At 40.6% G+C, this 11,964-nt stretch overlaps 1 protein-coding gene across 7 annotated transcripts in view; it reads left to right on the top strand.

The window, feature by feature from the left end:
* Positions 1-2,317: 2,317 nt before the first annotated feature.
* Positions 2,318-11,964, top strand: part of ULK4 (unc-51 like kinase 4) — a 246,624-nt gene continuing 236,977 nt past the window's right edge. For 5 of the 7 annotated variants that reach the window (XR_010069883.1, XM_063325378.1, XM_063325377.1 and 2 more), the window contains exons 1-5: positions 2,318-2,667; positions 4,734-4,916; positions 5,952-6,100; positions 8,438-8,537; positions 11,518-11,657. Coding sequence is in view for 6 of the 7 variants with exons in the window: in XM_063325378.1 (XP_063181448.1) it covers positions 5,963-6,100; positions 8,438-8,537; positions 11,518-11,657 (378 nt within the window). In the remaining variant the exon portion in view is untranslated. The remainder of the gene's footprint in view (positions 2,668-4,733; positions 4,917-5,951; positions 6,101-8,437; positions 8,538-11,517; positions 11,658-11,964) is intronic. The other 2 variants (XM_063325376.1, XM_063325375.1) reach the window with 2 other exon arrangements.

Below are 11,964 nucleotides of genomic sequence, written 5' to 3'. Positions count from 1 at the left end.
AACAGCAGAGAGAATATTTTGCATTCCATTCTTGAATGTTGAAAATATTCCCACAGAAAAGTTTACTGCATCTGAGTACAATGCTTGAAGTCATGTTTGGTAACAGACTAATGGAATAACAGACTGAAACAGTAAGAGAAAGACCAAAGATAAGAGTCTTACAATTACAGTCCTGATTTGTATTTGTATTTAGAATTTTTCTTCAAGAGAACTCTTGTACTGCAAGCAAGCGACATGTTTGAAGAGAGAATTCCTGATTCTTATACCAAATCAAAGGGAAAATTCCCCATCTGGAGTATATTGAAATTGTGTATCCAGGTGGTGAGAAAGATACAGACATGTAATGAAGTGTGTATCGATAACCAAAAAGTGCCATAGTTCCCAACTAAGAGGTACTAGAAAAAGAGGGCTATGAGTCAAGATGACACCCCATGTCTGCTATTAATTACACTGAAAATTCTTCATCATGAAAATGTTCAATTTGAAAGGCTACAAATCTCTGACTTATTTGTTATTAAAGCATCCTTTTGTGTTTTTCTCAGTACTTTGTAATGCTATATGAAGATCTCTAAAGACTTTGTTAATGTTAAGGTTCACACCATTTCACTCCCCCAAAATGGGATATTTACCCCCTTTGTATAAAAAAAAATAATCCTAACCTGGACTAATTTAACAGAAAGCTGTACATAGGACAAAACACTAGAAGTTTGGAAGCAAAGGCAGTGACTTAATAGTTATTGTGACTTAGTTTTGTCCTCTTGGGCAGGGAAAATGAAGTTAAATTACTTTTCTAAGATCTGCCATCAAACAGAACTGCTGTCAGAACTGGTCTGTAATTGAGCTAATGTTCTATTCCTTCTTTATATTGGCCACCTTCATCAAAGATAAAATACACAGTTTTCTAAAATCTAAATAAATCCCTCTTCAAAGCATACTTTTCTTGTGCTTACTAAAATAAACTAGGTGATGTCTACTTACGCATTCAGTTTATTTATATCTAGTCAACTACTCATTTACATTAAAAAAAGAAATGAAAACTTTATTTTGCTTGTGCAGTTTCAAAGCTGTAGCTTCATTGGTAATTACAGATCAACTCTGTAATTGATAAAAACATATGCTGCAAAATGGGACAGGACCTGAAACTGTTAAGCAGTGAGCAATTTTGCCATGCATATGCACATGATATTTTTCAATGCTCACGAGTCTGGCCAATTCTATGTGGATATCCAATAAACCAGCAATAATTACACCTGTGTGCAGCAGTGATCTCTTGCCAGTTCTGTCAACTCTCTACCAAATCCCTCAACAGCTGAACTGCGACAGAACATTTGGTGAGCTGTGTAGCTAATGGAGCTTGATTTCCTCCAGACCTGTGTTTTGTTATCTACAGCCTCTGCTATCTAAGAAGGTATGAAACAAAACTAAAGCCCTTCTTGCAGCTGACACCTCTCCCAAAGTGGTTTGGATTTTTTTCCCCCCTTTTTCAGGATTGGGGGGGATGGTGTTAAATTTGTACCGAAATCTTTCCTACAGTGGGAGTGAAAAAAATCTGACCATCTGTTATCATACAGCCTAAAGAAACATTGATTCCTTCCTGTTAAATATACAATTTCTTTTATCAAATCTGGTTGACTCTGGGTTCAAACCTGCTAGAAGGTCAAGGTGAAGGTGGAACAAGACAAAACATAATTCTTTACAACTTGCCTAAGGAAGACATACTAAATGTTGTTAAATGTTTTGTCACATAAACGGATACTTACTTGACTTGTACAGGGGCCTCAAACCCACCCAAATCAGACCACCCGAGGATGAAAAAATAGTGTCAAAACTCCGCTTTGCTGCTAAAAATAACACTTGCTTCAAGGGCTAAAAGTTGTCACAACAAAGCGCTTCCCAGTGAAGAGCTTACAGGTCGCCATGACGGGACCGACGACCCTATGCGTTGCCTTGACCGACGCTAGACCTATGCAGGTTTAACAAAAAAGCCCTAGGCGCCCAGGTACTGAGAGCGGCAGGGCACCGCCGGAGCCCCTTCCCCCAACGAGGGACGTCCCCGTCCCCTGGGTCCGCCGTCCCCGTCCCGCCGCGCCGCCTCAGCCCCCCGACCGTTAGCCCGCCAGTTAACTGCCGGTTGCCTGGCAACGGTGCGGCTGCGCCCCCGACGCCCCGCCCACTCAGCCACGTGCTCCACCCCCCCGCCCCCCCCCAGCGAGACACCGCCCCCTCTCGTTCGCATCCGGGAACTCCCCTCTGGCCCCGGGCCCAGTGGATCCGGCTCTGCGCAGGCGCCTTCTGGCCCAATGGCGGCTCCGCTCTGCTTCCGGCGTCTGGCCCCGTCTCCTGGATACGGGAGCGGGGCGGAGACCATCAAGGCCGTGCGCGGGTGGGGGCGAGAGTACGGACCCGCTGGCGATTTGTTCTTGAGAGAGCTGGGGAAACAAAGCCCGTTCCCGGAGTCGTGCTGCCCGCTGTGCCGGTGCCCCTTCCCGCTGGCTGTATTTTGTGGCGTGTAAGGACGGGTTTCCCTCCGGGACGCATCCAAACCCCACCTCTGGGGCACGGGAGGCTCCGCCGCGGGCGGGCGGGGCTCCGCCGATTTCGGTTGATGGCGGCGGCGCGGCGATAGTAACGCTGTCTCCTTGCCCACCACCACCCCCCGCCTCACAGGTAGGGCTGTTGCTTCCCGCGGGCGGCTAACGGCCGTTAACTGGCAGGGCTCCCGCGTGCCTAACGGCCCTCCGTCCGCGCGCGAGGCGGGGCCCGCCGTCACCCCCCACCCCGTCTACCCCCCCGCTTCGCTCCCTCAGTGGCCATAGTGCCTAGGTCTGAGTGCGGGGTCAGACCTGGTACCCCTGGCCAAAGGCCTCCTTGAGGGGCAGGAGACCCGCCGGTGTATGTCCGGCCTAATGGTGCCCTCACCTCTGCAGCAGGTGAGCTGTTGTGTCCCGAGGCCGTGGCCCACACCTCAGGCCTGCCCAGATGGTGGCTCTTGGCAGAGCTTTGACTGCAGATCTCCGGCCTGGCATCTGCTGCTTTCTTCAGAATGTTTTGGCCATTCTCTCACCAAGAGAAGGAAGAAACACTTCTGGAACCGGGTTTCCTTGGTGTTGTGGTCCTGTATCCTGCCCAGAGCAAGTGAGGCTCACTTGGCAGCTTTCGGTGCTTCTGTGGAGGTTCAGACCTGTTTCATTGCGGGTGGTGGTGGGGTAGGCCTCCACAGTAGCCGACTCACCTTGAAGTGCTTCTTTTCACTGTTTTGCATAGCTTTATTTGATCTCTACATTTTATGTCCACAGTGGTGAATGTGCTGCAGCTGTTGAAATTCTGCCTCATGAGTCATGCTCCATTGGTTTGTGTACTGAAATGAATGGTATAGCCATTACTGTTGAGATTCAGGGAGACAAGACTAGATCGTAGAATGGTTTAGGTTGGAAAGGACCTTAAAGATCATCTAGTTCCAACGCCCTGCCATGGGCAGGGACACCTTCCACTGGACCAGGTTACTCAAAGCCCCATCCAGGCTGGTCTGTAACGTTTCCAGGGATGTTTCTCTTTCTCCTGTAGCTTCTTGCAGAGCAGCTCATGGAGACCATATTTACAATAATGCCAGTCATGAGGCAGCAACAAAGGCTTCCCTGTCCCATGACTATTCTGTCCCAATGTGCGTTTGCATGTCATTGCTCATGCTTTTGTCAGATAACCAGATATTTCTGTACATCATTGAACCTGGCGTTCATTTGCCTGGTTTATTGCATGAGTGGATGATCATGTCTTTCTTATGACCAACATGAACATATCTTCCATCTGTCTAACAAGTATATGCTTTGGTCGTATCATGAGGTGCACATGTCAGGTTTGAAGAATTCTTGCAAAAGAAGTTCAAGGAAGGGGCTGCGGTCATGTAAATTTTGGGGATAAGCTGTGGGTTGGCAATCTCCTTTGCTGGATACATTTCTAGGGCAGTGCTATTCTGGAATCTTTGTGTAGTAGGGGATGACATTTGGGGTTATTTGTTTTGGTTTTATTAAGCTGTCCAGAAAAAGAACATAAAGAATGATATAATGATCTGTATGAATTGGAAAAGAGAGGTAGGAAAATGGAGGCCCCTGTCTGTTCTGATGCTGTATCTTTGTGACTTATTTTGGTATGTTTGGCAAACTGATTTTTGTATAATTACCTTGTTCTCATAGACAGCTGTACAAAAAAAGTCTTCCTATGTTATACTGGCTGTACCCAGTTGTTTGCATAGTGCTAGGTAAAATTATACTAAGGCTTTTTAATAGTAATGGTGAGATTTTTTTTTTCTTATGGGAAGAAAACTTTTGTCTTCAATAACTACCTTTGATAAAGGACATCCTGGAATCATGATATTCCTGTGTGTGTTGTAAATTCTGGATCATCCAAATTGTACTGTGGCACCTGGCTGATGTTCTGGCAAGAACCAGTATTGTAGTGACAGACACTTTGTTGTCTGCTGCTGCCCAATCCTTTGTTGTATTTTCAATTGAAGTCCTGTCTGAAAACTTGGGAATTCTCTAGTCTTCATTTTCGTCTTTCATTTGTCACTCTGGGAGCTTTGTGTCTTATGAAGGAGGTAAACTGCAATTGAGTTTGTGGTTTGTGATTAGGCATTTGGCAGCTGTATTGCTTAAGCAGCCCTTCCTCTCCATCCTTGCTGATCATTCCTGTTGCTGCACTGCCCTCTCCAATATGCTGTTTTTCTATGGTTTTAGGATAGCTACATTGAGAACTGGTCTTGTTGAAGAGAAAACAACAGTTTTACAAACAAAATGGAAGAAGTCATGTAGAGAGGAGAGACAGCAACTCCAAATGGCTTGTAACTAATTAAATTGGTAGTTGGAAGAACTGGTCATTGGATGTGAAGTTGGCCTGGAGCTGGAAGAACTTACTGCAAGGTGGTCACTGGGGACTAGTTAGCAATATATCCTATTTCTGGAGTATGCTGACATTGGGATTCTGTATTCCATGCTCTTACCCCTGTGGAATAACCAAGGAGCATGATGGAAAGCTGACACAGAACTTTTCTCGTGTATTACAGTTACTTCAATACTTTGCTGTCAGTTCTCCCATTGCTTCAAGTATTCTCTGAGAAAATAATTGTGGAACAAAAGAATTGACTAGGCTTTTATGATAAACATCTAACTATTTAACTATACAAATGCCACTCCCTGGGTTTGCAACAAATGGCAATTGTTTCATTTGTTTCAGTATGTAAATTAAAGCATATACAATTCTTGACAAAAATGATAGTTACAAATATAAATTAAATTTCTGTTGAGCTTCCTGATTCCCACAATATAACATTGGCCAACAATTTTACACAGCTTCTACTTGCAAGGAATTCTTTCTATCCATGAAAAGTCATTAATGCTGAGTCCTATAACTGGTAAAGCTACATTCAGCTTTGCATTGGTAGGAACACTAATAGTAACAAAGTCCAGTGTTTTTTTAGTTATGCTGATGACATCAGTTATTTGGCAGGTTTAAATTACATTGTGAAACGTTGCAGGAGCACGTTTGCCTCAAGTGCCCTTGGGCAGAAGTGTCTTATTTGGCAAGGCTTTCAGCATAGACTATTTTCATTTGAATGGCAGTTTTATGTAGGGCATACAATTTTAAGTTTGGTAGTATGATTTTTATTTACAGATAAAATATTTATAATTTGTGGCTACTGGCCCTCTGTAACTTTTTGAATGTGTTAAAAGCTTTGGAAGTGTAAAATACTATCGTCCGTTCAAAATTTCCTGAGAGGAGGCTTTCTGTCAAGTTTGATCTTGCTGGAAGTATATAATCCCTATTTTTAAGAATTGGGAGGGTAAATCCTGTATATCAATGGCTATTAAATTTGAATGCTTTCCCCCTCCCCCTTTCTTTAAAGGTTTATTTATTTATGAGACTAATTCCATGTTTCCAATCCATTTCCTGTACAGCATCCTTACATATGGAGAACTTCATTCTGTATGAGGAGATTGGAAGAGGAAATAAGACAGTTGTTTATAAAGGAAGAAGAAAGGGGACAATTAATTTTGTTGCTGTTCTTTGCACTGATAAATGCAAAAGAGCTGAAATAACAAACTGGGTAAGTGATTTTTTTTTTTTTCCTGCTAAATATGGGAAAAGATACAAAATCCTTGTAGCACAGGTAATATAAAGGAAAAAAAACCCATGTGCTTCTTTACATGGAGTTTGTCACCATTTAGATCAGCTTCTTAAGATTTTAAATTCTTATAGTTTAAACAGAGTCTTATTTTAATGTATTTATTTCTTCATCTAATTTTATTGTTTAAGTCACATGCATAAACCCATGCTTACAGGCTTACTGTTTCTATGGTATGTCAGAGAACTTGTAAAAACGGTTACTTGCATATAGTAGTTTGCTTTATTTTGTTATCAGTTGTTCAAATCCAGTCGTAGTAATACCTTCCAGTAAACAATAAATTTTTTACTTACCAATAAAAAAATATTTTTGATGAAGGAATAGCATTTAAGATAAATGGATTCTGTTTTGTAAAAGCTTGGCAGTTTTAAACGTACAATACTTTCTGAAAAAGAAACTGTAATTGGTACAGTTAGACATTTCAAATATTTTATTTTTCCATTAAATAGATTCTGTTTCTGTGGTGCATTGCCCCTAGCTGGATGCCAGGTGCCTACCAAGCTGCTCTTTCACTCCCCCTCCTCAGCTGGACAGGGAAGAGAAAATATTTTGAAAGACTTGTGGGTCGAGATAAGCACAGGGAGACCACTCAGCAATTACTGTCACAGGCAAAACAGGCTTGACTTGGGGAAATTCGTTTAATTTATTGCCAATCAAATCAGAGCAGGGTAATGAGAAATAAAACCAAATCTTAAAACACCTTTCCTCCACCCTTCCCTTCTTCCCGAGTGTAACTTCACTCCTGAATTCTCTACCTCATCCCACTGAGTGTCGCAGGGAAACAGGGAATGGGGATTGCAGTCAGTTCATCATATGTTGTCTCTGCTGCTCCTTCCTCATCAGGGGGAGGACTCCTCACAGTCTTCCCCTGCTCCAGCATGGGGTCCCTCCCATGGTAGACAGTCCTCCGTGAACTTTTCTGTTGTGGACCCTTTCTATGGGCTGCAGTTCTTCACGAACTGCTCCAGCATGGGTCCTTTCTACAGGAAACAGTCAGGGACAGACTGCTCCAAATGTGGATCCTCCACAAGGTCACAAGTCCTGCCAGCAAACCTGCTCCAGCATGGGCTCCTCTCTCCATGGGGCCACAGGTTCTGCCAGGAGCCTGCTCCAGCACAGGCTATCCTCAGGGTCACAAGCCTCCTTCAGGTGCATCCACCTGCTGCAGCATGGGGTCCTCCACGGGCTGCAGGTGGATATCTGCTCCACTATCACCCTCCATGAGCTGCAGGGTGACAGCCTGCCTCATTATGATCTTCGCCATGGGCTGCAGGGGAGTCTCTGCTCTGGTACCTGGAGCACCTCCTCCCCCTCCTTCTTCACTAAGCTTGGTCTCTGCAGTGCTATTTTTCTCAAATATTCTCACTCCTCTCTCTGGCTGCTCTTCCCCAGCAGTTTCCACCCCCTCAGCTTCTTAAATAGGTTATCCCAGATGCACTTCCTCTGTCTCTGATGGGCTCAGCCTTTGCCAGCAGCAGGTCCATCTTGGAGCTGGGTGGCATTGGCTCTATTGGACATGGCGGAAGTTTCTAGTATCTTCTCACAGAAGCCACCCCTATAGTCCCCCTGCTACCAAAACCTTGCTACGCAAATCTGGTACAGTTTCATAGTCCATCTCATTGTTTCTATGATAATTTGTTGGGCAATTAATGAATATGCATTTAAACATTTTGTTCTTAGAAGCATATTCGTCTTAGAAATCCCTTACATACCACGTTAAGATACAGAAGCTTCTGTAGATATTGGGCCGTGTAGGTTTGATAGTAATATAGATTTCCAGGGACCCTCGAATGATTGCTCTTGCCTGATAAGATTAAGAATGATGGAAAAATTTCTTTTTACTTCCTCTTACTGTGCTCACCATATTGTCTCACACTTTTGTTCTCATTGAAGAAGAAAGTAGGAATGCAAGTTTGACTCCAAATTCTGATTGCCAGTTTGTTCTTGTTTAAGTGATGCAAGAAGGTTAAATAGTGCTTATAATTTTGGGTTGGGGAACTTCCTTCTTTTTTCTTTTTTTTTCCTATATTTTTAAAACAGGTGAGTTGGGCAGGGTCTATGAGAAAAGTTATCTTTCCTCAACACACATGTAAAACTATTTGAATTGGAGAATAATTTTAGTGCACTGGAAAAGGTAAGAGAACAAGTAGTTGATCTAGAGTAAATTCGTATTGTCTTCCCCCTCTCTTGCCCCATAAATCCAAATATATTGCTTTTTTTTTTTTTTCCCAGTTAAGTATGTTAAAAACTCTGTTCTAGGTTCGTCTGACTCATGAAATCAGACACAAGAATATAGTGACATTTCATGAATGGTATGAAACAAGCAACCATCTCTGGCTTGTAGTGGAATTATGCACAGGTAAGATAAGCTCATAACATAATGATTTATAGAGTGAGTATTTGTAAGAGATTTCTTATAACAGTTACTCTACAACAAATACTTAGATCTTTGAAAAAGCTTAATAATTATCTGATTATTAAATTGAGAATCCTATTTATATCTAAAAATGTTTTTGCTTCTGGAAACATTTTCAGAAATCAATTGAAGTCATATTTCTCTTCTGCTTCACTGTGTATGTGTGTTAAATGTTAATTGATGTGACATAATGTTGGTTTTGAATAGCTGAAGAGGTAGGGCTAGTCAGGGAAGCTTAAAAACAAATTGTGAATAGTTGGAGGGTAATTAAGTAAAAATTACTTGAGAAAAGTTTGCTAAGGACTGACAGCTTTGGCATTCTCTTCATTTTATAGCACACAATAATAGAGACAGCAAGGAGCAAATCAGTTTATAATGTACAATGACTTAATATTGTTCAAATTATGTTCAAGTTAATTTTTTAATCAAAGGGTAGTTCTACAGCTAATAGTAAATTATGTAAGTTTTCTTCCTGTTCAGTAGAAGTATTTTGACTTTTATGTTAAGACTTTCATTTGGGAGCTCTGAGGACTTGAAACTGCATGAAGTGATTCAATGAGTTTTGATAGGTTCTCATCAATCTTAATAAAAGATCATAAAAGAAATCTTTTAAAGCTTTCTCTAATTGTGGTGACTGCATGTTTTAAACTCCAGATAGTATGCTTTACTCCACATGGAAGGAAAAGAAGGCCAATTGTGCAAGTGATGCGTGTTAAAACTTTGGTATCTGGAATTTGTTTCATAGTAAAAGTCCATATTACACACAGCCTTTTTTTCTATCCAGAATTCTGTTTCAAAAATTACTGAAGAAGAGAAGCTACAAGTTCGGGGGGGGGGGGGGGGGGAAGAGGTGATTCTTTCAATGATTAAAAGCTCATATGGAGGCTTTGGTCTATTTGCTCAGTCTAACTTACTATTAGACTAACTTAATATTTAAGTTATTAGACAGACAGCCTTTTATTAAGTACAGTTTGAACAATTATAATGTATTTTTACCTTGCAGTATTGCAGTTTGCTGCAAGGAGAGTGTCTTGAAGCTAACTTAGTTATAAATAGAATAAGACATGATTTTCTTATTAATTTTGTAGAGCCTTGAAAATAGCTTTTGAAATATGGAAGATCTTTCTCACTTGTCTCAAGGTGATAAAGTGAGTTTCTGTTATCAGATGCAGCATGCTTCTGTGTTGCTGGTTTCACGATTTTTCTTTTCTTTCTATATTTGGTCATATTATGGAATTATTATATGTGTGGTCCTGTAAAATATGTCATAAAACCCAGTAATTAAACATGATGGAAAATTCTTTACTATAGCTTTTTAATAAGGGCTTAGTTTTAAAGGAATGGCTGATTTATTAAACAGCATTAAAAAGGCTTAGAAATAAAATGATTTTAATATTCATCAGTGTTGAATAATTTGAAGAATACTGTGATGACAGACCTTTTAGTGTTGCTATTCTCTGAAAGAAATTACTGAGCAAAGGAATAAAAGATCTAGTATCCTTTTCTATCAAAAACTCTCTTAATCCCTTTTTTCATTCAGGGACTTTTTTTATGTGCATGATTTGGCTAAGGTATAAATAATAGGAATATAAATAACCCAGGTAGTCCATAGATAATTCACAAAATACAAGCTGTAGTCTTAGGAGAACAGGTTTGGTGGTGCAGGAGTAGTAAAGGGCAAAATGAGGTGGAGGAAAGGGATTTTGAGGGAGATGGGAATGTGGAGATTGGGATAGGAGACTGGGACAGGAAGGAGGAAAAAGACTGAGCAATGAGTTTGTGGGAAATAAACTTAGGATAAGTCCAAGTCCTGTGAACAGTTAGGACAGGAATGACTCAAATGGTATGAGTGTGATGACATACCTGAGAATTGGTGGGATGTGAGGAAGTAGGTGATGGGGGAAGACGAGGGATTTTTGCAAGGATGGAGAAACAGTAACAATCAGTGGGAAAAAGCATAGAGTGTGATTGTGAAGTCCAGGGAAAGACACGGGTGATAGAGGATATATGTGAGGGTTATTTGGAAGGCTTTGTTAGGTGTAATTTGATCAAAAAACAGAGGAAGGGTTGGGGTTGGTTGGAGCTTAGTGGAGAAGGAGCGTGGTGATTTTGGAAAGACAGAGAAGGGTCTTTTGTTAGGCTGAGAAGTCCAGAGAGATACAAGTAGGACTTGCTGGGCCAGGAAGCTGGGATTTGTATGAGAAACCTGGAAAGTGAAAGTTTAGTCCTGGGTATTTTTGTTTTGTTTTTTTTTAATTTTATTTTTTTTAAAAAAAAAAGAAAATGAAGAGAGGGGAAAGGATGAAAATGAAAGAGCTGGGGCACATGAGTCAAGAATAAGTACTGCACTATGTGTGAAGAACAAACAAACAAAAATTATTTCTTGGATGATGCTGACCTCAGGATACCAGAATGTAACCCAGTTTTACTATTTCTGTTGCCTGTGAATTCAGTGGAAAATTGCATGTCATTAGCTTTAGTACTTGTTCACAGAAGTACTGTGACAGTCACACCAAGCCTGCTCTTGGTACTGTTTATTCTTTTAACTTATGCAGCAGGGTTCCAGTTAAGGAATTTGAATTAACCCACTGGGGGCTATTACATTGTGATGTGACAGAGTTTCTGGATTTCTTTTTTCCCTTCAGTTTCCTTTGTAAAATAAATCAATATTAAAGTAATTTGGAAGTCATGCACTCAATTATAGTAAAAACTAAGATTTTTGTCACAGTATTGGAAATAGATTATTTTTTTTCTCTACATCTTGGATTTTGTAACTATTGGATAATCTCAAGAAATATTTTTAATATCTACTGGTAATGATTTTTGCTTGATAGCTTTTGAAGAAGCTTGTGTAATGTACTTGGGAATTATTTGTATGGCATTTTGTTTATATGCACTTGCTACATGTGTAAACATATTTCAGGTGGTTCTCTAGAATCTGTTATTGCTCAAGATGAACACCTACCTGAAGATGTAGTGAGAGAATTTGGTGTTGATTTGATTACTGGTTTACACCATATTCATAAGCTTGGAATCATCTTTTGTGAACTGACACCTGGAAAGGTAAGAAGGATATTATTTATTAGGGGACAACTGCATGTTACTTTGCATGCCACCAGCATTTAATTCATTATTTCTGTTTTGACTCTTTGGAAGACGCTTACCTCAGATTGGAGGCCAGTTGAGCTTTATAATATATGTGAAGACAATGAGAGACAAGTCTATAGCTTGAATATTTTATGATCTAATTGATTTATTTCCCTGTTGTATATTTGATACAATTTGATAGATTGTCTTTGGTTTGGTGTACTAGTTTGACTTAATGAAGTATTTTAGTTCTCTCTCCTCAGACATATAACTTCATTATTAT

Source organism: Chroicocephalus ridibundus, chromosome 2 (assembly GCF_963924245.1).
Source record: "Chroicocephalus ridibundus chromosome 2, bChrRid1.1, whole genome shotgun sequence".
Classification (NCBI taxonomy): Eukaryota; Metazoa; Chordata; class Aves; order Charadriiformes; family Laridae; genus Chroicocephalus; species Chroicocephalus ridibundus.
This window is presented reverse-complemented; position numbering and strand designations above follow the sequence as displayed.